The sequence below is a fragment of the Anguilla anguilla genome, chromosome 2 (assembly GCF_013347855.1).
Source record: "Anguilla anguilla isolate fAngAng1 chromosome 2, fAngAng1.pri, whole genome shotgun sequence".
Classification (NCBI taxonomy): domain Eukaryota; kingdom Metazoa; phylum Chordata; class Actinopteri; order Anguilliformes; family Anguillidae; genus Anguilla; species Anguilla anguilla.
The window spans coordinates 18,648,511-18,676,055 of NC_049202.1; the positions used below are offsets into that span (position 1 = coordinate 18,648,511).

At 39.7% G+C, this 27,545-nt stretch overlaps 2 protein-coding genes across 2 annotated transcripts in view; both read left to right on the forward strand.

Annotated features, from left to right (window-relative positions):
- The first annotated feature begins 1,154 nt into the window (after positions 1-1,154).
- On the forward strand, positions 1,155-23,758 carry LOC118219928 (zinc-binding protein A33-like). Its single transcript, XM_035403423.1, has 7 exons — positions 1,155-1,379; positions 9,121-9,373; positions 9,626-9,721; positions 10,776-11,006; positions 16,895-16,917; positions 22,528-22,646; positions 23,083-23,758. The coding sequence occupies exons 1-7, from the start codon at positions 1,225-1,227 to the stop codon at positions 23,631-23,633; spliced, it is 1,428 nt and encodes a 475-aa protein (XP_035259314.1). The 5' UTR covers positions 1,155-1,224; the 3' UTR covers positions 23,634-23,758.
- LOC118219931 (zinc-binding protein A33-like) overlaps positions 1,403-27,545 on the forward strand; it is a 28,190-nt gene continuing 2,047 nt past the window's right edge. Inside the window, exons 1-5 of the mRNA XM_035403428.1 lie at positions 1,403-1,632; positions 25,390-25,485; positions 26,556-26,786; positions 27,028-27,050; positions 27,137-27,255. Of these exons, the coding sequence (XP_035259319.1) occupies positions 26,682-26,786; positions 27,028-27,050; positions 27,137-27,255 (247 nt within the window). The 5' untranslated portion in view covers positions 1,403-1,632; positions 25,390-25,485; positions 26,556-26,681. The remainder of the gene's footprint in view (positions 1,633-25,389; positions 25,486-26,555; positions 26,787-27,027; positions 27,051-27,136; positions 27,256-27,545) is intronic.

Consider the following 27,545-nt stretch of genomic DNA (forward strand, 5'->3'; position numbering starts at 1 on the left):
ATCGGTCCAGTTGTAAACTTGTGTAGGTGACATACTGTATGGTATACTTAGCTGTAATTGTCATTTAAAAAGATTTAATAAAAACATTTACAAAACTTAATTTGCACTAATTGTGTAACTGTGAAATTAAAAAAAATAAGGATGTACACTGCACCAGCCTTAGGGGAACTGAGCTGGACATCATTGCTTTGTTTATAGAGCATAAGGAGTATTCATAAAGTTGTGGCAGTGCACACTTACCTCCACCTGGGGGCGTGAAAGCACATTCCACAAACAAAATGTAATGGACAGTACCTCAGCCCACAATCTACACAACTACAGAGAATGCACAACGGTGTAAGCAAGGTTATAAACTGCTGTGTTGTGTTGACTTTGAAAAAAAAAAACATAGAATGAAGGACTTCATAAGGGGCGCAAGCTCTCGGAAAAACACATTGTCAAAGTTCACACGCAATATTATCTGTCCCATCTAAGAGGAACAAATGAACTCACATTTAATTTTTACTTAACTTTACCACTTCACACATTAAACATTATAATATTTATTACTTATTTATTGTCATGATGAAGTACATGAGTGTAATTAACAGTAGTATTTTCTGCCCTATATATATTTTGTCACACACCAGCGTGACACCCTTGGGAGGGAGATGCGGCAGTATTTGGGAACACTGTTGGTAGCCACATGGAGAGAGAGAGAGAGAGAGAGTGCACCCCGCCAAACACAAAATAAAATAAACGGCATTTTCCCCGTTCCCCCTCACAGGTTCCCGGCAAAAGCAGTGAACAAAAACAACAAACTAAAATAATAAAGACAAATGAAAGCAAAACAAAACAGAGCGGAAACTTTTCAGTCCCCCGCTTGTAGCTGGCCAGATTTTCACCTGACCAGCTCCTCCCACTTTTTAAGCAGTGGTTCACTTATTCGGATTTGTGTTCAAATAACCAAAACTTTAAAAAAAAATCATAATGTTCTCTTGGTGTGAACTCCCAGTCTTGGCCTCAAATAGTGGAGAGCAGCACACCTTTCAGCACCTGGGCTGATTAACTAACTTAACCAAGGTGCACGTGCTCTCTCCATCAGCCAATCTGCCTCTCCAGCAGACCAAATGCCACATTATTATTTCCTGATTCTTGAATCGGGGTGTGTCTGGCTGAGCAGTGAAAGTAAAGAAAAATCTGCAGTTGCTTCTCAAGGAGACAGCCTGTGACTAATTTTGTGAAATGGCGGCTAAAGCTTCATTTTTGGAAGAGGAGTTATGTTGTCCTGTGTGCTGTGAGATTTTCAAGGACCCTGTCGTCTTGGAGTGCAGTCACAGTTTCTGTAGACTCTGTTTGCAGCAGTGGTGGGGGGAGAACAGTCCTCGGGAGTGTCCCATCTGCAGGAGCAAAGCTTCTACAGGCCACCCTCCCGTAAGCCTGGCTTTAAAAAACATTGTGGAGTCCTACTTAAAGCAGAAGACCGAGTGTGAGGCTGCAGAGGCAAGTGAAGACCAGTGCCCTCTTCACAAAAAGGAACTTCTGTTCTTCTGTGAGGATGATTTGCAGCCTCTCTGTATTGTGTGTCAGACTTCAAAACAACACAGAAATCACCAGATTTGTCCAATAGAAGAGGCTGTTCCGGATCTGAAGGTATTCTATTTCTATTTATATTAGCATTAAAATATATAATCGCATCAAATAAGTAATTTTATATGCATTTTAAAAGTTGCACAGTTGTAATCTATTAGGATTTTATCAGGATGTTTTTTACTTCCTGCCTTTACATATTGTACGACACAGTTCTCCGTTTCTCAGAATGCCTAATTTAGTACTTGCATAACCTGTCTACCCTGTATGGCATTATCATTGGTGTCATCTTATGAACATTTTCTTTCATTTCAGAATAAGCTCATGACTGCACTAATTCCTATTAAAAACAAATTAGAGAGGTACACTGCAGTTAAACAAGAGTGTGAAAAAAACACAAAACACATCAGGGTGAGTAAAACGGTTTCACAAAATATTATTTCATGATGCTTACAAAATAATAATAAACTGTTTAATGTAGGACTGTAAGGTATGTGTTAGAGAAATTAACTGTTAGTATAGTATATTAGTATAGTGATAATTTTCTATCCTATGCCTACATCAAATCTGTGTATTTATACTACAGTACTGTATGTGACAACTTCTCTTAATACAGTTAAACTGGCATATGACTTTTTTCAGAAAGGAGTTTCATATATATTATATTAAGTAGCTCGGATTAGGAGTAGGGCTCATTACCACTTCCTCATATGAAATGGGCTAAAGTCCAGAGAGTTTCCCCTCAGTTTAAACTGTGATGATGTCATAGTCTGGGACATCCTCTGAAGCATTCTCTTCTGCTGAAAGCTGGCTTGTAAACTCTCTCTCTGTAGGCTTGCAAAGACCCTGCAGTTTAGATTGCTTATTCAGGACCATATTTGAGGGTGTACCAACCCTCAAATATCAGCAAAGGCATAGACTCTAATTGTTCCATCACATGCTCACTTCAGCCAAGCCTTCAGACTTACAAGCATGCTTATATCTTTAGATCCTTTTCTACTTGAGTGGGACCTGCATGCTGGCTACAAAAAAGAAGGGCCAAAATAAATCTCGGCATTGGACAAAATGAGTTTGATACGAGAAAGTTTGAGCATAACAAGCAGCTTTAAATGCAGATTTCATTGGGTAACATTTGTAATTTAGGCTTATTGATGAGTTGTAAGCCCAACATGAACCTCATGAAGGCAAAATAAAAGTCTATTGAATCGCATATCTTATAGCCTAGTAAATGCATGAGAATATAGCAGAATATAACAGACATGCCTACTAAACTTACTATAATGTGTTTAAACTGTTTGGTTTACTCTTAATGTGCAGAGACTTTTGTTCTCATGGATATTCTAGAGGAACCTATCAATACAGAAACCTTATTTATGTTTATAATTGTATTTCAATGGCAGAGTCAAGCCCAGCACACAGAGAACCAGATAAAGGCAGATTTTGAGAAGCTTCACCAATTTCTGCGAGCAGAAGAGGAGACCAGACTAGCTGCACTGAGGGAGGAAGCGGAGCAGAAGTGTCAGTTGATGAAGGAAATGATAGAGAACTTCACACAAGTTATTTCCACCCTTTCAAACACAATCAAGGCTATTGACACATCCATAGAGGGTGAAGATGCTTTCTTCTTAAAGGTGACTATTTATTTCTTGCATTGTTCTTGGAAATGACTGGTTCATTTAATGGAGTTTGTCAAGAGTTAATGATTCACCTTCTTTTATGCGTTTGTTCACATGCACGCACGCACGCACACACACACACATACACCTTCATTAAAATATATCAACTGGTTCTGCTGTTTCATTAGCTGATTATTCTCATAACGGATTATGTGTTTCCCTTCATAAATAATCCCTCCACTGTGTTTTTGTATTTCTCAGACCTATACGGATGCTAAGAGAAGGTATGTAGACTCACACCTGTCTTCATCTTGTCTGTTTAACTGACTCCAATCCCCACAGTGTGAGTGACTCCTGCTTGTCATTACAGAGCCCAGTGCACACTGCAGGATCCAGAGCTGCTCTCAGGGGCACTGATAGATGTGGCCAAACACCTGGGCAACCTGAAGTTCAGAGTCTGGGAGAAGATGCTGGAGATGGTGCAGTACAGTGAGTAGCCTACTGGGGGAGAGGGGTAAAAATGGTCACCATAGAACTATAAGTAATATGGCAATTCCAAATGTCCCAATTCCTCCTCACATGTTGTCAAACACTATATGCAAAGAGTGGTCTTTTATGGTTATAATATCTATATAACATCACAGCATTTTATTGATAAACTTTGTCAGGGCGAGGGAATGGACCCAAATGCAGAGTCAACAAACACTCAAATTCCAGAGTAAACGCTAAACCAAGAAAGTTGCTTTTAATTAGAACAATAAACAAAATGGAACAAAAACGAAGCCGCTCAGGGCAAGTCAAAAAAGGACAACTTTCTTAATGCGCAAAAACAGAGAAAATGCAGAAATTCAAAAAACAGTGCAACAACAGAACACGGGCAGGGAGGAAAACACTCACGGCAAAACACTGAGTAACAAGAACAAGAAGGAGTACAAACCGAAACACAATCAGAAGCACACGCAAGGGTCTAGCACCCGAGTCGGGGAAAACAAGCACTGACGAGACACGGCAGGGCACAATGCACAATCAGGCCACAGAGAGGGAAGGGAAAACGAGACAACCAAAAACCAATAATTGAATAATTGAAAACAATAATACAATTACACGGGGGAAAAGAACAGAACTAAAAACTGAAGTGCCGCCATCTGGCGGCCCAAAAAGGGAAACGCAAACAACCACAGAACCATGACAAACTTGTTTAGAGTTAGAGTATCATTTATCTTTTATTAGTTTTTTCTTCCTTCTTCAAAGAATATGACACAGATATAATGTTTTATGTTTTTTCTTTTTTTCTTTAATAGTGCATCAAAATATTAGATTTGTAATTTAAACCATGTCTATTTATGCTTCTTTTCATAATAATATATGAAGAATCTAAATCTAAATGGTTAATGTCTTCCCTTCTGTCTTCCATCTTTATTGTTTAGCCTCTGTGATTCTGGATCCCAACACTATGTCCCCCTGGATCTGTCTGTCAGATGATCTGACCTGTGTGAGGTACACTGAAGTTGAACAACAGATTCCTGAAAACCCAGAGAGGTTTTCCCGTGGCGTAATGGTATTGGGCTCAGAGGGTTTTACTTCAGGGAAACACAGCTGGGAGGTGGAGGTGGGGAACAAATCTGCCTGGACTATAGGAGTAGTGCAAGAGTCAATCAACAGAAAGGAGGCCATTTCATGCAAACCAGGGAATGGATTCTGGGTCCTATTTCTGAGGAACGGTGATTACTTTGCATCTGGAGTTACTAACCTCACGCTGAAGAGGAAGCCCCAGAGGATCAGAGTACACCTGGACTATAACAGGGGGGAGGTGTCCTTCTTCAACCCCAGTGACATGTCACACATTTACACTTTTAAAGGCAAATTCACCAAAAAAATATTCCCATATATCAATGCCCAAAAAGATGATGATGGCAGAAATGCTGGGGCCCTGCAGATCTGTCCATTGTCTTTAAGAGTGATGAAATCCCATTGAGTCTGTCATTAATAATGATGCCATCTCAGTGAGCGTATTATTAATCGTGATGTCATCTCAGTGAGTGCATCATCTCAGTGAAGGTGCCTGTAACTGATGTGACCTAAACTATTAAAACCCGTTGAAGTGGATTGGATGGGGCGTTGTAGTCAACATTTATTCATCTAGTAGTCTTTTCACACTTGCAGTGCCCTCTTTTACAGCACCTGCTCTCCATAGTTTCCTTGCATGTTGCTATTACAGTGTTTGCTGTCCCATAGCTTTAACTGTTCTGTGATTTTGTGTGTTTTGTATCTTGATGATCTTGTTTGTATGTTTCTTGTATACACTTTGTGATATTCTGTCGTGAATGGTTTTTATTTCTTTTAAGCCCCGCAAACAAATTGCCATAAGGAGATAATACAAATTTGATTTCTTTTGATTTGATTATCAGTATGTCTTTTCCCCTTATCAGTCTGCAGTGCACACATAATCTCTAATAATCACATTGAGGTTTAGATTATTTGCACTGCATTGTTGTCATGACTGAAATGTATGGTACCAGCAGATTCTTGGCATCATTCCGAAAATGATTAGTTATGGGATCATTTAAACTGTACAGATATGAGAGGTGTTGGGTAAAATGCTACCGTTATGTTACGACCCCTGCCTCTGCTTGCCTGGGTAGTGCAGGTGGAGGAAGTTGCTTAATTGCCTGATTGCCTCCACCTGCCTGTGAGCCAACTTAAGTCCAGCAGTATGAAGCAAACAGAGATCTTCTTTCAGGTTTCTGATGTGTGTGGTTTGATTTGTGGTTTTGGGTTTGTAGTTTTTGTGAAGATTGTTTTGTTTGAACTTTGTGGGTTTTCCTTGTTTAGTTTGTTATTTATGCTAATAAATGTCTGGGTTTGTGTTTAAATCAATTTTTGGGTAGTTGTTTTTGGGTACGTTGGACTTGTTGCGGCTTTTCGAGCCGAGCTGTAACACCGCAGTTTAGCCTCATACAGTTGAGGCCAAAAGTTTACATACAACTAGACTAAAGACATTCACACATTCACAACTCCACACGTTTCATGTTACCATACATTTCTTGTGTTAAATCAGTTACGGTATCTACTTTATTTCCATAAGAGGTAATTTAAAAATAATAGCCAAGATGGATTTATTTCAGCTTTTTATGTACTACATCAGATTTTCAGTGGGTCAAAAGATTACATATGCTTTGTTAGTATTTGGTGGGATTGCCTATTAATTGCTTAACTTAAATCAAATGCTTGGTAAACTTCTCACAATACTTTGCCAGAATTTTTGCCCATTCCTCCTGACAGAACTGGTGTAACTCAATCAGGTTTGTGGGCCTCCTTGCTCAGACATGCTTTTTCAGTTCAGTCCACAAATTTTCTATGGGATTCAGGTCAGGGCTTTGTGATGATCACTCCAATACTTTCACTTTGTCTTTAAGCCATTTTGTTACAACTTTGAAGGTATGCTTAGGATCATTGTCCTGCTGGAAGACCCAGTTATGACGAAGTTCTAATTTTCAAGCTGATGTCTTGAGGTGTTGCTTCAGTATTTCTAGATAATACTCCTTCCTCATGATACCATCTATTTTCTGAAGTGCACCAAGCTCTTTTCCAGCAAAACACCCCCACAACATGATTCTGCCACCCCCATGCTTCACAGTTGGGATGGTGTTCTTCAGATTAAAAGCCTCACCATTTTTCCTACATACATAGTGCTGATCAGTATGGCCAAACAGTTCAATTTGTTTCATCTGACCAGAGAACACTCCTCCAAAAGGCTAGGTTTAAGTGCTGGCAATCACCTGGAAACGTCATTCTTGCTTTTTTATGCCAGTCTTGTGGTAGGGGCTTCTTCCTTGCATGACAGCCTTTCAAGCCATGGCGATGTAGGATTCTCTTAATGGTGGATGTAGATACCTTCGTACCTGATGCCTCCAGCTCCTTCACCAGTTCCTTTGTTGTTGTCTCGGGGTTCAGTTGAACCTTTCGGACCAAAGTTCGTTCAGCCCTGTGAGTTAATTTGTGCCTCCTTCCTGAAAAATGAAGTGTCTGTGTGGTCCCAAAATTTTATATTTTATATATTTGCATACAATTGTTTGTACAGATGCTCGTGGTACCTTCAGTTGTTTGGAAATTGCTGTTGAGGAGGAACCAGACTTGTGGAGGTCCACAATTTTTTCTCTGAAGTCTTGGCTGATTTGTTTGGATTTTCCCATGGTATCAATGGCAAAAAGGCATTGGCTCTAAAGGTAGACCCTTAAATACAGCCACAGGTGCCAATTAACTCCCAATTAAGACAATTGGCCAATCAGAAGCTTCTAAAAAGGCATCACATAAATTGCTGGAATCTTCCAGACTGTTTAAAGAGACAGTCAACTTGGCGTATGTAAACGTTTGACAAACTGGAATTCTGATATAATGAATTAAAGCTGAAATAAATCTGTCTCTAATCGATTGTTTTAAAATGACCTTTGATGTGAACTAAATAAATTCCCTAGCTGACTTGCCAAAAGAAATGTATGGTGACATGAAATGAGTTGTGAAAAACTGAGTTTGAATATGTTCAGCCTAGGTGTATGTGAAATTTGGCCTCAGCTGTAGATCAGCCCCTTCTGGTAGCATCAGGGGTTTATCTTTATTGAAGCATGCGTGTCTGTGCATGCAGGTGCATCTAAGAGGAACACATGAACTCACGTTTAATTTTTACTTAACTTTACCACTTTACACATTAAACATTTTAATATGTATTATTTATTGTCATGATGAAGTACATGAGTGTAATTAACAGTAGTATTTTCTGCCCTATATATATTTTGTCACACGCCAGCGTGACACCCTTGGGAGGGAGATGCGGCAGTACTGGGGAACACTGTTGGTAGCCACATGGAGAGAGAGAGAGAGAGAGAGTGCACCCCACCAAACACAAAATAAAATAAACAGCATTTTCCCCCTTCCCCCTCATGGGTTCCTGGCAAAAGCAGTGAATTAAAACAACAGACTAAAATAACAAGTACAAAAGAAAGCAATACAAAACAGAGCAGAAACATTTCAGTCCCACGCTTGTAGCTGGTCAGATTTTCACTTGACCAGCTCCTCCCACTTTTCAGTATTGGTCCACTTTCTTGGTCTTGTGTTCAAATAAATAAAACTGAAACAAAAATCATAATGCGCTCTCGGTGTGAGCTCCCAGTCTCCGCCCCGAACTGTGGAGAGCAGCACACCTTTAAGCACATGGGCTGGTTAGCTAACGTGGCCCAGGTGCGTGTGCCCTCTCCACCAGCCAATCTGCCTCTCCAGCGGATTGAATGCTGATGTGTGTGTGAGAACAGACAACACAGACGAGGCGGGATCAAGCAAAAACAGAATGCTGCAGATCTTTACTGCCCAGTAACATGGCACAGCATTAACCCATAGACCGTATGCATTAACCAGAACATAACATTTCCTGCCTTTTTACGTCAGCTAACCGGGACGCTCTTAAAGGTAACGTACTTGCGTCAGTCGGTTAGGGTGAATTATGTGACACCGTAAAACATTACTAGGTGTGGCTGTTCACCACATACGTCCCCCCAGAATTCACAAAAACCGGCAGAGCCAACTTGTCGGGGGGAATGATCACCCGACCACAACGGCTCCGGTTCGCTCGGGCCGGGGGTGGAGACGGCGTGAGGGCCTCTCCTGTGCCTCCGGCACTCTCGCGTAGCCCCGCAGCTATTGTTTCCTGGTTCTTGCATCGAGGTGTGTGTGGCTGAGAAGTGAAAGTAAAGAAAAGTCTACAGTTGCTTCTAAAGGAGACAGCCTGTGACTCATTTTGTGAAATGGCGGCTAAAGCTTCATTTTTGGAAGAGGAGTTATGTTGTCCTGTGTGCTGTGAGATTTTCAAGGACCCTGTCATCTTGGAGTGCAGTCACAGTTTCTGTAGAGTCTGTTTGCAGCAGTGCAAACGGGAGTGTCCCATCTGCAGGAGCAAGGCCTCTACAGGCCACCCTCCCATTAACCTGGCTTTAAAAAACATCGTGGAGTCCTACTTAAAGCAGAAGACCGAGTGTGAGGCTGCAGAGACAAGTGAAGACCAGTGCCCTCTTCACAGAAAGGAACTTCTGTTCTTCTGTGAGGATGATTTGCAGCCTCTCTGTATTGTGTGTCAGACTTCAAAAAAACACAGAAATCACCAGATTTGTCCTATGGAAGAGGCTGTTCCGGATCTGAAGGTATTCTATTTCTATTTATATTAGCATTAAAATATATAATCGTATCAAATAAGTAATTTTATATGCATTTTAAAAGTTGCACAGTTGTAATGTATTAGGATTTTATCAGGATGTGTTTTACTTCCTGCCTTTGCATATTGTACAACACAGTTCTCCATTTTTCAGAATGCCTAATTTAGTACTTGCATAACCTGTCTACCCTGTATGGCATTATCATTGGTGTCATCTTATGAACATTTTCTTTCATTTCAGAATAAGCTCATGACTGCACTAATTCCTATTAAAAAAAAATTAGAGAGGTACACTGCAGTTAAACAAGAGTGTGAAAAAAACACAAAACACATCAGGGTGAGTAAAACGGTTTCACAAAATATTATTTCATGATTCTTACAAAATAATAAACTGTTTAATGTAGGACTGTAAGGTATGTGTTAGAGAAATGAACTGTTAGTATAGTATATTAGTATAGTGATAATTTTCTATCCTATGCCTACATCAAATCTGTATTTATATTACAGTACTGTATGTGACAACTTCTTCTCTTAATACAGTTAAACTAGCATATGACTTTTTTCAGAAAGGAGTTTCAGTTCTAAAAAATAAAATACCTACCTTCATTTTACATAATTTTTTTTCTATGGAAATAAGGTAGAAATAGAATTTTTTAAAAACTATATTATTTTAAGTAGCTTGGACTAGGAGTAGGGCTCATTACCACTTCCTCATATGAAATGGGCTAAAGTCCAGAGAGTTTCCGCTCAGTTTAAACTGTGATGATGTCATGATCTGGGACATCCTCTTCAGAATTCTCTGCTGCTGAGAAGCTGGCTTGTAAACTCTCTCTCTGTAGGCTTGCAAAGACCCTGCAGTTTAGATTGCTTATTCAGGACCATATTTGAGGGTGTACCAACCCTCAAATATCAGCAAAGGCATAGACTCTAATTGTTCCATCAAATGCTCACTTCAGCCAAGCCTTCAGACTTACAAGCATGCTTATATCTTTAGATCCTTTTCTACTTGAGCGGGACCTGCATGCTGGCTACAAAAGAGAAGGGCCAAAATAAATCTTGGCATTGGACAAAATGAGTTTGCTAGGAGAAGGTTTGAGCATATCAGGCATCTTTAAATGCTGATTTCATTGAGTAACATTTGTAATTTAGGCTTATTGATGAGTTGTAAGCCCAACATGAATCTCACGAAGGCAAAATAAAGTGGTTTATAGCCTAGTAAATGCATGAGAATATAGCAGAATATAACAGACATGCCTACTAAACTTACTATAATGTGTTTAAACTGTTTGGTTTACTCTTAATGTGCAGAGACTTTTGTTCTCATGGATATTCTAGAGGAACCTATCAATACAGAAACCTTATTTATGTTTATAATTGTATTTCAATGGCAGAATCAAGCCCAGCACACAGAGAACCAGATAAAGGCAGATTTTGAGAAGCTTCACCAATTTCTACGAGAGGAAGAGGAGACCAGACTGGCTGCACTGAGGGAGGAAGAGGAGCAGAAGTGTCAGTTGATGAAGGAAAAGATAGAGAACTTCACACAAGTTATTTCCACCATTTCAGACACAATCAAGACTATAGACAAAACTATAGAGGGTGAAGATCCTTTCTTCTTAAAGGTGACTATTTATTTTTTTCTTGCATTATTCTATGCAATGACTGGTACATTTATATGAAGTTTGTCAATGAGAAGGAGAGTTAATGATACCCCTACTTATACACTTTTATGAATTTTTTCACACACACACACACACATACGCACACACACACACACACACACACACACACACACACACACACACCTATATTAAAACTTATCAACTGGTTCTGTTGTTTCATTTGCAGATTATTCACATAACCGATTATGTGTTTCCCTTCATAAATAATCCCTCCACTGTGTTTTTGTATTTCTCAGACCTATACGGATGCTAAGAGAAGGTATGTAGACTCACACCTGTATTCATCTTGTCTGTTTAACTGACTCCAATCCCCACAGTGTGTGTGACTCCTGCTTGTCATTACAGAGCCCAGTGCACACTGCAGGATCCAGAGCTGCTCTCAGGGTCACTGATAGATGTGGCCAAACACCTGGGCAACCTGAAGTTCAAAGTCTGGGAGAAGATGCAGGAGATGGTGCAGTACAGTGAGTAGCCTACTGGGGGAGAGGGGTAAAAACGGTCACCGTAGAATTATAAATAATATGGGAATTCAAAATGTCCCAGTTGTTGCTCACATGTTGTCAAACACTATATGTAAAGAATGGACTTTTATGCTCATAATATCTATATAACATCACAGAATTCAACATTTTATTGATAACCTTGTTTAGAGTTGGAGTATCTTTTACCTTTTATTAGTTTTTCTTATTTCTCTAAGCAATATGACACTGATCTAACATGTCTCATGTTTTTGTTATATTTTTATTTTTTCTGTTGTAATGCATCAAAATATTCAATTTCATTCAGATTTGTAATTTATACCTTGTCTATTTATGCTTCTTTCCATAATAATATATGAAGAATCTAAATATGAATGGTTAATGTCTTCCCTTCTGTCTGCCATCTTTATTGTTTAGCCCCTGTGATTCTGGATCCCAACACTATGTCCCCCTGGATCTGTCTGTCAGATGATCTGACTTGTGTGAGGCTCACTGAAGTTAAACAACAGATTCCTGAAAACCCAGAGAGGTTTTCCTGTGCCGTAAGGGTATTGGGCTTGGAGGGTTTTACTTCAGGGAAACACAGCTGGGAGGTGGAGGTGGGGAAGAAATCTGCCTGGACTATAGGAGTGGTGCAAGAGTCAATCAACAGAAAGGAGGCCATTTCATGCAACCCAGGGAGTGGATTCTGGGTCCTAGCGCTGAGGAACGGTGATGATTACTTTGCATCTGGAGTTGCTGCTCTCAAACTGAGGAGGAAGCCCCAGAGGATCAGAGTGCAGCTGGACTATAACAGGGGGGAGGTGTCCTTCTTTGACCCCAGTGACATGTCACACATTTACACTTTTAAAGGCACATTCACCGAAAAAATCTTCCCATATCTCAATCCCCGCCAAAATGATGATGGCAGAAATGCTGGGGCCCTGCAGATCTGTCCATTGTCTGTAAGAGTGATGAAATCCCAGTAAGTCTGCCATTAATAATGATGCCATCACAGTGAGCATATGATTAATAGTGATGTCATCACTGTGAGTGCCTCATTTCCGTGAAGGTGCCTGTAACTGATGTGACCTATTGAAACCATTGAACTGAATTGGATGGGGCTTTGTAGTCAACATTTATTCATCTAGTAGTCTTTTCACACTTGCAGTGCCCTCTTTTACAGCACCTGCTCTCCCTAGTTTCCTTGCATGTTGCTATTGCAGTGTTTGCTGTTCCATAGTTTTAACTGTTCTGTGAGTCTGTGTGTTGTATCTTGATAATCTTGTTTGGATGTTTCTTGCATACATTTTGTGATTTTCTGTCGTGAATGGTTTTTATTTCCTTTATTTGCTGCAAACACATTTCCCCAAGGGGATAATACAAACTTGATATCATTCGATTTGATTATCATTATGTCTTTTCCCCATATCGGTCTGCAGTGCACACATAATCACTAATAATCGCACAGAGGTGTATTGATGCTGCATGTGTATTTTTATTGGAGCATGCGTGTGTGTGTGCGTGTGTGCTTGTGTGTGTGAGTGACATGGCTAATTGTTACAGCCTTGCCCTGCTCACATGTAGTTTCTGATACCATTCCTAGTCTGTTCTTAAACTGGCAGATCTCCAGGAACAGGGTTGCAAATCTTTGGTCTATTGCTTTACATTGACTGATAACAAAAGAAAGTTCTTTTGAATTATTTGATTTTAGCTACATTTTTATACGGCCTTGAATGACAGCCAAAGACTGTTCTTGCTCTGCTATTGGAAACATTTTACTGTGGTGTGATCTATGAGTGAACTAGCTTCGGCGCATCCTGAAAATTAACTAACTGAGCCAGGACATTTGGTGGGAACACAAACCAGCATACACACTGACCTTCCAGGGATGGTTTTGCCAGCTTCTGTGAACTCAATTCACCATTCGTGCAACCAGTACCAGATTGTCTTTGGGTGTTCACATGCACACTTCTCTTTGACCGTTGAATGTCCTGATCTTAATCCAAAACAAAGGGACTATCGGGGCAAGACTAGTAATATTACCTTTGCAGGGTCAGAGGCCAAATCCCTCATCCTCCGTCAAAGTCAACTCCCAGAGGGACAAGGGACTGATGTGCAAAATTTTGCCTTAATAATAATAATAATAATAATAATAATAACAACAACAACAACAACAACAACAACAACAATAATAATAATAATAATAATAATAAAAATAACAATAATAAAAATAACAATAATAATAATAATAATAATAATAATAATAATAATAATAATAATAATAATAATAATAAACATCTTGTTTAATTGGTCCCGTTGCAAACCTGTTTAGGTGACATACTGTATGGTATACTTAGCTGTAGTTGCCATAAAAAATTTTTTTTAAAGAAAAACATTCACAAAACTCAATTTGGGCTAATTGTGTAACTTAAAAAAAGTACATTACTCAAAAAATAAGAATGTTCATTGCACCAGACTTAAGGGATCTGAGCTGGACATCATTGCCTTATCTACAGAGTATGAGAACTGTTCATAAAGTTGTGGCAGTGCACTCTTACCTCCACCTGGGGGAGTGAAAGCACAAACAAAAGTACCTCAGCCTACAATCTCCACAACTACAGAGAATGCACAACGGAGTAAGCAAGGTTATGAACTTCTGTGTTGACCTTAAAAAAAATTAAAAAACACAGAATGAAGGACTTTATAAAGGGCGCAAGGTCTCGGAAAAACACATTGTCAGAATTCACACACAAGATTATGTCTCCTCCAAGAGGAGCAAATTAACTCATTTAATTTTTACTTAACTTTACAACTTTACACATTAAACATTTTAATGTTTATTACTTAATTATTGTCATGATGAAGTACATGCGTGTAATTAACAGTAGTATTTTTCGCCCTATATATATTTTGTCACATGCCAACGTGACACCCTCGGGAGGGAGATGCGGCAGTACTGGGGAACACTGTTGGTTGCCACATGAAGAGAGAGAGAGAGATGGAGTGCACCCCACCAAACACAAAATAAAATAAATATCATTTTCCCCGTTCCCCCTCATGGGTTCCTGGCAAAAGCAGAGAATTAAAACAACAAACTAAAATAACAAGTACAAAAGAAAGCAAAACAAAACAGAGCAGAAACTTTTCAGTCCCACGCTTGTAGCTGGCCAGATTTGCACCTGACCAGCTCCTCCCACTTTTCAGTATTGGTCCACTTTCTTGGTCTTGTGTTCAAATAAATAAAACTGAAACAAAAATCATAATGCGCTCTCGGTGTGAGCTCCCAGTCTCGGCCCCAAACTGTGGAGAGCAGCACACCTTTAAGCACCTGGGCTGGTTAGCTAACGTAGCCCAGGTGCGTGTGCTCTCTCCGCCAGCCAATCTGCCTCTCCAGCAGACTGAATGCCAAATTTTTTTTTTTTTATTCTTGCATAGGGGTGTGTCTGGCTGAGAAGTGAAAGTAAACAGAAATCAGCAGTTGCTTCTAAAGGAGACAGCCTGTGACTCATTTTGTGAAATGGCGGCTAAAGCTTCATTTTTGGATAAGGAGTTATGTTGTTCTGTGTGCTGCGAGATTTTCAAGGACCCTGTCGTCTTGGAGTGCAGTCACAGTTTCTGTAGAGTCTGTTTGCAGCAGTGGTGGGGGGAGAACAGTCCTCTGGAGTGTCCCATCTGCAGGAGCAAGGCCTCTACAGGCCACCCTCCCATTAACCTGGCTTTAAAAAAAATTGTGGAGTCCTACTTAAAGCAGAAGACCGAGTGTGAGGCTGCAGAGGCAAGTGAAGACCAGTGCCCTCTTCACAGAAAGGAACTTCTGTTCTTCTGTGAGGATGATTTGCAGCCTCTCTGTATTGTGTGTCAGACTTCTAAACAACACAGAAATCACCAGATCTGTCCTATGGAAGAGGCTGTTCCGGATATGAAGGTATTCTATTTCTATTCATATTAGCATTAAAATATATGATTGCCTCAAATAAGTAATTTAATATTCATTTCAAAAGTTGCATTGAAGAAATCCTGACAGAGAGAACAAACAGGTACTTCCTGGTGTTTTTGCTTGTAATGTATCAGGATTTTATCAGGATGCGCTTCACTTGCTGCCTTCGCTTACAATACAGCAAAGCTCTCGATGTCTCAGAATGCCTAATTTAGTATTTGTTTCACATATCTACCCTGGATGACATTATGATTGGTGTCATCTTATGAAAATTCTATTTCATTTCAGGATGGACTCATGACAGCATTAATTCCTATTAAAGAAAAGTTAGAGATCTACACTGAAGTTACACAAGAGTGTGAAAAAACCATAAAACACATCAGGGTGAGTGAAACAGTTCAATAAAATATCACTGTCACATCTCATGAAACTTGCAAAAGAATAATAGAGTATCATTTCTTAATTGTTTAATGTAGGACTGCAAGGTATGTGTTAGATGAATATACTATTTTTATGGTATATTAGTATATTGATCATTTTATATCCAAAATCTGTGCATTTGTACCAGTCCTGTGTATGATAACTTGTGGCATATGAGTTTCTTCAGAAAGGTATTTCATTTCTTTAAATTGAAATGCCTATGTTTATTTTTCATAAATCGATAGAAAAATGATTCAACTGAATCATATTAAGTACCTCGGACTAGGAGTAGGGCTCATTACCATTTCCTTATATAAAATGGGCTAAAGTCCAGAGAGTTTCCCCTCAGTTTAAACTGTGATGATGTCATAGTCTGGGACATCCTCTGAAGCATTCTCTTCTGCTGAATGCTGGCTTGTAAACTCTCTCTCTGTAGGCTTGCAGAGGCCCTGCTGCTTAGATTGCATAGTCAATCAAAATTCAGAAACTTCATTTATGTTTATAATTGTATTTCAATGACAGAATCAAGCCCAGCACACAGCGAACCAGATAAAGGCAGATTTTGAGAAGCTTCACCAATTTCTACGAGAGGAAGAGGAGACCAGTCTGGCTGCACTGAGGGAGGAAGAGGAGCAGAAGTGTCAGTTGATGAAGGAAAAGATAGAGAACTTCACACAAGTTATTTCTACCCTTTCAGACACAATTAAGGCTATTCACACATCCATAGAGGGTGAAGATGCTTTCTTCTTAAAGGTGACTATCTATTCATTTTTTGCATCATCCTCTCAATGACTGGTTCATTTATATGGCGTATGTCAAGGAGAAGTAGCATTAATGATATACCTTCTTTTATGTGTTTGTTCTCACACACACGTACGCACGCACACATGCATGCACTCACATTAACGTATATCAACTGGTTCTGCTGTTTCATTTGCGGATTATTCACATTATATATGATGTGTTTCCCTTCATAATTAATCCCCCCACTGTGTTTTTGTATTTCTCAGACCTATACGGATGCTAAGAGAAGGTATGTACTCTCACACCTGTCTTCATCTTATCTGTTTAACTGACTCGAATCCCCACAGTGTGTGTGACTCCTGCTTGTCATTACAGAGCCCAGTGCACACTGCAGGATCCAGAGCTGCTCTCAGGGGCACTGATAGATGTGGCCAAACACCTGGGCAACCTGAAGTTCAGAGTCTGGGAGAAGATGCTGGAGGTGGTGCAGTACAGTGAGTAGCCTACTGGGGATGAGGGGTAAAAATGGTCGCCATAGAATTATAAATAATATGGAAATTTAAAACGTCACAGTTCTTGATCATATGTTGACAAACACTATATGCAAAGAGTGGTCTTTTATGGTTATAATATCTACATAACATTACAGAATTCAGCATTTTATTTTTTTATTAGTTTTTTTACTTCTTTCTTTAAGGAATATGACACTGATCTAACTCCATGTCTTATGTTTTTGTTGTATTTTTCTTTTTCCTTTTATAATGCTGTAATGCATCAAAATATTAGATTTCATTCACATTTATAATTTAAACCATGTCCATTTATGCTTCTTTCCTTAAAAATGTATGAAGAATCTAAATATGAATGGTTAATGTCTTCCCTTCTGTCTTCCATCTTTATTGGTTAGCCCCTGTGATTCTGGATCCCAACACTATGTGCCCCCGGGTCTGTCTGTCAGATGATCTGACTTGTGTGAGGCTCTCTGAAGTTAAACAGCAGATTCCTGAAAACCCAGAGAGGTTTTCCTGTGGCGTAATGGTATTGGGCTCAGAGGGTTTTACTTCAGGGAAACACAGCTGGGAGGTGGAGGTGGGGGAAAAACCTACCTGGACTATAGGAGTGGTGCAAGAGTCCATCAACAGAAAGGAGGTCATTTCATGCAACCCAGGGAGTGGATTCTGGGTCCTAGGGGTGAGGGATGGTGATGATTACATTGCATCTGGAGGTGCTGTCCTCAAACTGGAGAGAAAACCCCAGAGGATCAGAGTGGAGCTGGACTATGACAGGGGGGAGGTGTCCTTCTTTGACCCCAGTGACATGTCACACATTTACACTTTTAAAGGCACATTCACCGAAAAAATCTTCCCATATGTCAATCCCTACCAAAATGATGATGGCAGAAATGGTGGGGTCTTGCAGATCTGTCCATTGTCTGTAAGAGTAATGACATCCCAGTAAATGTATCATTAATAGTAATGTTATCCCAGTGAGTGTATCATTGTTAGTGATGTTATCCCAGTGAATGCATCGTCTCAGTGATGGTGCCTGTAACTTATATGACCTAAACTATTAAAACTGTCGAAGACTGTTCTGGAGTGGATTGGATGGTGCTTTGTAATCAACATTTATTCAACTAGTGGTCTATTCACACTCGCTGTGCCCTCTTTTACAGCACATGCTCTTCATAGTTTCCTTGCATGTTGCTATTGCAGTGTTGGCTGTTCCATAGTTTTAACTGTTCTGTGATTCTCTGTGTTATGTATCTTGATGATCTTGTTTGTATGTTTCTTGTATACACTTTGTGATGTTCTGTCGTGAATGGTTTTTATTTCTTTTAAGACCCGCAAACAAATTGCCCCAGGGAGATAATCCAAACTTGATTTCTTTTGATTTGATTATCATTTTGTTTTATATGTCCCCTTATCAGTCTGCAGTGCACACATAATCTCTAATAATCACATTGAGGTTTAGATTATTTGCACTGCATTGTTGTCATGACTGAAATGTATGGTACCAGCAGATTCTTGGCATCATTCTGAAAATGATTAGTTATGGGATAATATTTAAACTGTACAGATATGAGAGGTGTTGGGTAAAATGCTACCCTTATGTTACGACCCCTGCCTCTGCTTGCCTGGGTAGTGCAGGTGGAGGAAGTTGCTTAATTACCTAATTGCCTGATTGCCTCCACCTGCCTGTGAGCCAACTTAAGCCCAGCAGTATGAGGCAAACAGAGATCTTCTTTCAGGTTTCTTTTGTGTGATTTGATTTGTGGTTTTGGGTTTGTAGTTTTTGTGAAGATCGTTTTGTTTGAACTTGGTGGGTTTTCCTTTTGTTTAGTTTGTTATTTATGCTAATAAATGTCTGGGTTTGTGTTTAAATCAGTTTTTGGATTGTTGTTTTTGGGTACGTTGGACTTGTTGCGGCTTTTCGAGCCAGGCTGTAACACCGTAGTTTAGCCTCATACAGTTGAGGCCAAAAGTTTACATACAACTAGACTAAAGACATTCACACATTCACAACTCCACACATTTCATGTTACCATACATTTCTTGTGTTAAATCAGTTACGGTATCTACTTTATTTCCATAAGAGGTAATTTTAAAATAATAGCCAAGACAAAAGAAAGCAATACAAAACAGAGCAGAAACATTTCAGTCCCACGCTTGTAGCTGGTCAGATTTTCACTTGACCAGCTCCTCCCACTTTTCAGTATTGGTCCACTTTCTTGGTCTTGTGTTCAAATAAATAAAACTGAAACAAAAATCATAATGCGCTCTCGGTGTGAGCTCCCAGTCTCGGCCCCAAACTGTGGAGAGCAGCACACCTTTAAGCACCTGGGCTGGTTAGCTAACGTAGCCCAGGTGTGTGTGCTCTCTCCGCCAGCCAATCTGCCTCTCCAGCGGGCTGAATGCTGAAGTGTGTGTGAGAACAGACAACACAGACGAGGCGGGATCAAGTCAAAAAGAGAACGCTGCAGATCTTTACGGCCCAGTAACTTGGCACAGCATTAACCCATAGACCGTATGCATTAACCAGAACATAACATTTCCTGACTTTTTACGTAAGCTAACCGGGACGCTCTTAACGGTAACGTACTTGTGTCAGTCGGTTACAGTGAATTATGTGACACCGTAAAACATTACTAGGTGTGGCTGTTCACCACATACGTCTCCCCAGAATTCACAAAAACCGGTGTAGCCAACTTGTCGGGCGGTTTGATCACCCGACCACAACGGCTCCGGTTCGCTCGGGCCGGGGGTGGAGACGGCGTGAGGGCCTCTCCTGTGCCTCCGGCACTCTCACGTAGCCCCGCAGCTATTGTTTCCTGGTTCTTGCATCGAGGTGTGTGTGGCTGAAAAGTGAAAGTAAAGAAAAATCTACAGTTGCTTCTAAAGGAGACAGCCCGTGACTCATTTTGTGAAATGGCGACTAAAGCTTCATTTTTGGAAGAGGATTTATGTTGTTCTGTGTGCTGTGAGATTTTCAAGGATCCTGTCGTCTTGGAGTGCAGTCACAGTTTCTGTAAAGTCTGTTTGCAGCAGTGCTGGGGGGAGAACAGTCCTCGGGAGTGTCCCATCTGCAGGAGCAAGGCCTCTACAGGCCACCCTCCCGTAAACCTGGCTTTAAAAAACATTGTGGAGTCCTACTTAAAGCAGAAGACCGAGTGTGAGGCTGCAGAGACAAGTGAAGACCAGTGCCCTCTTCACAAAAAGGAACTTCTGTTCTTCTGTGAGGATGATTTGCAGCCTCTCTGTATTGTGTGTCAGACTTCAAGAAAACACAGAAATCACCAGATCTGTCCTATGGAAGAGGCTGTTCCAGATCTGAAGGTATTCTATTTCTATTTATATTAGCATTAAAATATATGATTGCCTCAAATAAGTAATTTAATATTCATTTCAAAAGTTGCATTGAGCAAATCCTGACAGAGAGAACAAACAGGTACTTCCTGGTATTTTTGCTTGTAATGTATCAGGATTTTATCAGGATGTGTTTCACTTGCTGCCTTTGCTTACAATACAGCAAAGCTCTCGATGTCTCAGAATGCCTAATTTAGTATTTATTTCATATATCTACCCTGGATGACATTATGATTGGTGTCATCTTATGAAAATTCTATTTCATTTCAGGATGGACTCATGACAGCATTAATTCATATTAAAGAAAAGTTAGAGATGTACACTGAAGTTACACAAGAGTGTGAAAAAACCATAAAACACATCAGGGTGAGTGAAACAGTTCAATAAAATATCACTGTCACATCTCATGAAACTTGCAAAAGAATAATAGAGTATCATTTCTTAATTGTTTAATGTAGGACTGTAAGGTATGTGTTAGATGAATATACTATATTTTTAATGGTATATTTGTATAGTGATCATTTTATATCCAAAATCTGTGTATTTATACCAGTCTTGTGTATGATAACTTGTGGCATATGAGTTTCTTCAGAAAGGTGTTTCATTTCTTTAAATTGAAATGCCTATGTTTATTTTTCATAAATCGATAGAAAAATGATTCAACTGAATCATATTAAGTAGCTCGGTCTAGGAGTAGGGCTCATTACCATTTCCTTATATAAAATGGGCTAAAGTCCAGAGAGTTTCCCCTCAGTTTAAACTGTGATGATGTCATAGTCTGGGACATCCTCTGAAGCATTCTCTTCTGCTGAATGCTGGCTTGTAAACTCTCTCTCCCTAGACTTGCAGAGTCCCTGCTCTTTAGATTGCATATTCACAAACATATTTGAAGGTGTACCAAATATCAGCAAGGGCTTAGACTCTATTTGTACCATCAAATGCCCACTTCAGCCAAGCCTTCAGACTTACGAGCATGGTTATATCTCTAGATCCTTTTCTACCTGTGTGGGACCTGCATGCTGGCTACAAAAGAGAAGGGCCAAAATAAATCTTGGCATTGGACAAAATGAGTTTGATATGAGAAAGTTTGAGCATAACAAGCACCTTTAAATGCGGATTTCATTGAGTAACATTTGTAATTTAGGCTTATTGATGAGCTATTAGCCCAACATGAATCTCATGAAGACAAAATAAAACAGTTTCATGAATTATATATATTATAGACTAATACATGCATGGGAATATAGCAGAATATAACAGACATGCCAACTGAACGTACTATAATGCATTGAAACTGTATGGTTCACTCTTAATGTGCAGTCTTTTCTTCTCATGCACATTCTAGAAGAAACAATCGATACATTAACCTTATTTATGTTTATAATTGCATGTCAATGGCAGAATCAAGCCCAGCACACAGAGAACCAGATAAAGGCAGATTTTGAGACGCTTCACCAATTTCTACGAGAGGAAGAGGAGACCAGACTAGCTGCATTGAGGGAGGAAGAGGAGCAGAAGTGTCAGTTGATGAAAGAAAAGATAGAGAACTTTACACAAGTTATTACCACCCTTTCAGACAAAATCAAGGCTATTGACACAGCCATAGAGGGTGAAGGTGCTTTCTTCTTAAAGGTGACTATTTATTTATTCCTTGCATTTTTCTTGGCAATGACTGGTTCATTTATATGGAGTTTGTCATTGAGAAGTAGAGTTAATTATACATCTACTTTTATGCGTTTGTTCACACACACACACACACACACACACACACGCACACACAGGCACTCCCACACACACACACACACACATATACACCTACATTAAAATATATCAACTGGTTCTGCTTTTCATTTGCAGATTATTCATATCACAGATTATGTGTTTCCCTTCATAATTAATCCCCCGATTGTGTTTTTGTATTTCTCAGACCTATAAGGATGCTAAGAGAAGGTAGGCAGACTCTCACCTGTCTTCCTCTTATCTGGTTAGCTGAATTCAAACTCCAAGTCCTAAGTGACTCCTGCTTATCTTTACAGAGCCCACTGCACACTGCAGGATCCAGAGCTACTCTCAGGGGCACTGATAGATGTGGCCAAACACTTGGGCAACCTGAAGTTCAGAGTCTGGGAGAAGATGCTGGAGATGGTGCAGTACAGTGAGTAGCCTACTGGGGGAGAGGGGTAAAATGGTCACCGTAGAATTATAAATAATATGGGAATTCCAAATATCCCAGTTCTTGCTCACATGTTGGCAAACACTATATGTAAAGAGTGGTCTTTTATGGTTATAATATTTACATAACATCAAAGCATTTGATTGAAAAACTTGTTAGAGTTAGAGTATCATTTATCTTTTATTAGTTTTTCTTATTTCTTTAAGTAATATGACACTGATCTAACTCCATGTCTTATGTTTTTGTTATATCTTTATTTCTTTCTGTTATAATGCAGTAATACATCAAAATATTTAATTCCATTCAGATTTGTAATTTAAACAATGTCCCTTTATGCTTCTTTCCATAAAAAATATATTATGAATCTAAATCTAAATGGTTAATGTCTTCCCTTCTGTCTTCCATCTTTATTGGTTAGCCCCTGTGATTCTGGATCCCAACACTATGTCCCCCTGGGTCTGTCTGTCAGATGATCTGACCTGTGTGAGGTACACTGCAGTTAAACAGCAGATTCCTGACAACCCAGAGAGGTTTTCGAGTACCGTAAGGGTATTGGGCTCAGAGGGTTTTACTTCAGGGAAACACAGCTGGGAGGTGGAGGTGGGGGAAAAACCTGCGTGGACTATAGGAGTGTTGCAAGAATCCGTCAACAGAAAGGAGGCCAATTTATGCAGCCCAGAGAGTGGATTCTGGGTCCTAGCGCTGAGGAACGGTGATGATTACTTTGCATCTGGAGTTGCTGCCCCCAAACTGAGGAGGAAGCCCCAGAGGATCAGAGTGCAGCTGGACTATGACAGGGGGGAGGTGTCCTTCTTTGACCCCAGTGACATGTCACATATTTACACTTTTAAAGGCACATTCACTGAAAAAATATTCCCATATATCAATCCCTACCTAAATGATGATGGCAGAAATGCTGGGGCCCTGCAGATCTGCCCATTGTCTGTAAGAGTGATGAAATCCCAGTAAGTTTGTCATTAATAATGATGCCATCACAGTGAGCATATGATTAATAGTGATGTGATCCCTGTGAGTGCCTCATCTCGGTGAAGGTACCTGTAACTGATGTGACCTATTAAAACCATTGAACTGGATTGCATGGGGCTTTGTAGTCAACATTTATTCATCTAGTAGTCTTTTCACACTTGCAGTGCCCTCTTTTACAGCACCTGCTCTCCCTAGTTTCCTTGCATGTTGCTATTGCAGTGTTTGCTGTTCCATAGTTTTTACTGTTCTGTGAGTCTGTGTGTTGTATCTTGATAATCTTGTTTGGATGTTTCTTGCATACACTTTGTGATGTTCTGTCGTGAATTGTTTTTATTTCCTTTATTTGCTCACATTTAATTTATACTTAACTTTACCACATTACACATTAAACATTTTAATATTTATTACTTATTTATTGTCATGATAAAGTACATGAGTGTAATTAACAGTAGTATTTTCTGCCCTATATATATTTTGTCACACGCCAGCGTGACACCCTCTGGAGGTAGATGCGGCAGTATTTGGGAACACTGTTGGTTGCCACATGAAGAGAGAGAGAGTGAGAGTGCACCCCGCCAAACACAAAATAAAATAAACGGCATTTTCCCCCATCCCCCTCACGGGTTCCCGGCAAAAGCAATTAACTAAAACAACAAACTAAAATAATAAAGACAAAAGAAAGCAAAACAAAACAGAGTGGAAACTTTTCAGTTCCCCGCTTGTAGCTGGCCAGATTTTCACCTGACCAGCTCCTCCCACTTTTTAAGTAGTGGTTCACTTATTCGGATCTGTGTTCAAATAACCAAAACTTTTTAAAAAATCATAATGTTCTCTTGGTGTGAACCCAGTCTTGGCCTCAAATAGCGGAGAGCAGCACACCTTTCAGCACATGGGCTGATTAGCTAACTTAACCAAGGTGCGCGTGCTCTCTCCATCAGCCAATCTGCCTCTCCAGCAGACCAAATGCCACATTATTATTTCCTGATTCTTGCATAGGGGTGTGTCTGGCTGAGACGTGAAAGTAAAGAAAAATCTGCAGTTGCTTCTCAAGGAGACAGCCTGTGACTCATTTTGTGAAATGGCGGCTAAAGCTTCATTTTTGGAAGAGGAGTTATGTTGTCCTGTGTGCTCTGATATTTTCAAGGACCCTGTCGTCTTGGAGTGCAGTCACAGTTTCTGTAGACTCTGTTTGCAGCAGTGGTGGGGGGAGAACAGTCCTCGGGAGTGTCCCATCTGCAGGAGCAAGGCCTCTTCAGGCCACCCTCCCGTAAGCCTGGCTTTAAAAAACATTGTGGAGTCCTACTTAAAGCAGAAGACTGAGTGTGAGGCTGCAGAGACAAGTGAAGACCAGTGCCCTCTTCACAAAAAGGAACTTCTGTTCTTCTGTGAGGATGATTTGCAGCCTCTCTGTATTGTGTGTCAGACTTCAAAACAACACAGAAATCACCAGATTTGTCCAATAGAAGAGGCTGTTCCGGATTTGAAGGTATTCTATTTCTATTTATATTAGCATTAAAATATATAATCGCATCAAATAAGTAATTTTATATGCATTTCAAAAGTTGCACAGTTGTAATCTATTAGGATTTTATCAGGATGTTTTTTACTTCCTGCCTTTGCATATTGTACAACACAGTTCTCCGTTTCTCAGAATGCCTAATTTAGTACTTGCATAACCTGTCTACCCTGTATGGCATTATCATTGGTGTCATCTTATGAACATTTTCTTTCATTTCAGAATAGGCTCGTGACTGCACTAATTCCTATTAAAAAAAAGTTAGAGAGGTACACTGCAGTTAAACAAGAGTGTGAAAAAAACACAAAACACATCAGGGTGAGTAAAACGGTTTCACAAAATATTATTTCATGATGCTTACAAAATAATAATAAACTGTTTAATGTAGGACTGTAAGGTATGTGTTAGAGAAATTGACTGTTAGTATAGTATATTAGTGTAGTGATAATTTTCTATCCTATGCCTACATCAAATCTGTGTATTTATACTACAGTACTGTATGTGACAACTTCTCTTAATACAGTTTAACTGGCATATGACTTTTTTCAGAAAGGAGTTTCATTTCTAAAAAATAATACCTACCTTCATTTTACATAATTTTTTTTTCTATGGAAATAAGGTAGAAATAGAATTTTTTTAAAACTATATCATATTAAGTAGCTCGGACTAGGAGTAGGGCTCATTACCACTTCCTCATATGAAATGGGCTGAAGTCCAGAGAGTTTCCGCTCAGTTTAAACTGTGATGATGTCATGATCTGGGACATCCTCTTCAGAATTCTCTGCTGCTGAGGAGCTGGTTTGTAAACTCTCTCTCTGTAGGCTTGCAAAGACCCTGCAGTTTAGATTGCTTATTCAGGACCATATTTGAGGGTGTACCAACCCTCAAATATCAGCAAAGGCATAGACTCTAATTGTTCCATCAAATGCTCACTTCAGCCAAGCCTTCAGACTTACAAGCATGCTTATATCTTTAGATCCTTTTCTACTTGAGCGGGACCTGCATGCTGGCTACAAAAGAGAAGGGCCAAAATAAATCTTGGCATTGGACAAAATGAGTTTGCTAGGAGAAGGTTTGAGCATATCAGGCACCTTTAAATGCTGATTTCATTGGGTAACATTTGTAATTTAGACTTATTGATGAGTTGTAAGCCCAACATGAACCTCATGAAGGAAAAATAAAAGTCTATTGAATCGCATCTCTTATAGCCTAGTAAATGCATGAGAATATAGCAGAATATAACAGACATGCCTACTAAACTTACTATAATGTGTTTAAACTGTTTGGTTTACTCTTAATTTACAGAGTCTTTTGTTCTCATGGATATTCTAGAGGAACCTATCGATACAGAAACCTTATTTATGTTTATAATTGTATTTCAATGGCAGAGTCAAGCCCAGCACACAGAGAACCAGATAAAGGCAGATTTTGAGAAGCTTCACCAATTTCTACGAGCGGAAGAGGAGACCAGACTGGCTGCACTGAGGGAGGAAGCGGAGCAGAAGTGTCAGTTGATGAAGGAAAAGATAGAGAACTTCACACAAGTTATTTCTACCCTTTCAAACACAATCAAGACTATAGACACATCCATAGAGGGTGAAGATGCTTTCTTCTTAAAGGTGACTATTTATTTCTTGCATTGTTCTTGGCAATGACTGGTTCATTTAAATGGAGTTTGTCAAGAGTTAATGATTCACCTTCTTTTATGCGTTTGTTCACACGCACGCACGCACGCACACACATACACCTTCATTAAAATATATCAACTGGTTCTGCTGTTTCATTAGCTGATTATTCTCATAACGGATTATGTGTTTCCCTTCATAAATAATCCCTCCACTGTGTTTTTGTATTTCTCAGACCTATACGGATGCTAAGAGAAGGTATGTAGACTCACACCTGTCTTCATCTTGTCTGTTTAACTGACTCCAATACCCACAGTGTGTGTGACTCCTGCTTGTCATTACAGAGCCCAGTGCACACTGCAGGATCCAGAGCTGCTCTCAGGGGCACTGATAGATGTGGCCAAACACCTGGGCAACCTGAAGTTCAGAGTCTGGGAGAAGATGCTGGCGGTGGTGCAGTACAGTGAGTAGCCTACTGGGGGAGAGGGGTAAAAATGGTCACCATAGAACTATAAGTAATATGGCAATTCCAAATGTCCCAAGTCCTCCTCACATGTTGTCAAACACTATATGCAAAGAGTGGTCTTTTATGGTTATAATATCTATATAACATCAGAGCATTTTATTGATAAACTTTGTCAGGGTGGGCGAGAGAATGGACCCAAATGCAGAGTCAACAAACACTGAAAATCCAGAGTAAACGCTAAACCAAGAAAGTTGCTTTTAATTAGAACGATAAACAAAATGGAACAA

What these genes read in the sequence shown, in the direction of transcription:
- LOC118219928 (XM_035403423.1), top strand. Translation starts at nt 1,225, where the DNA reads ATGGCGGCTAAAGCTTCATTTTTGGAAGAGGAGTTATGTTGTCCTGTG. An exon ending in AGGCTGTTCCGGATCTGAAG is followed by an intron (nt 9,374 to 9,625) that starts GTATTCTATTTC and finishes CTTTCATTTCAG; the next exon opens with AATAAGCTCATGACTGCACT. An exon ending in AAAACACAAAACACATCAGG is followed by an intron (nt 9,722 to 10,775) that starts GTGAGTAAAACG and finishes TTTCAATGGCAG; the next exon opens with AATCAAGCCCAGCACACAGA.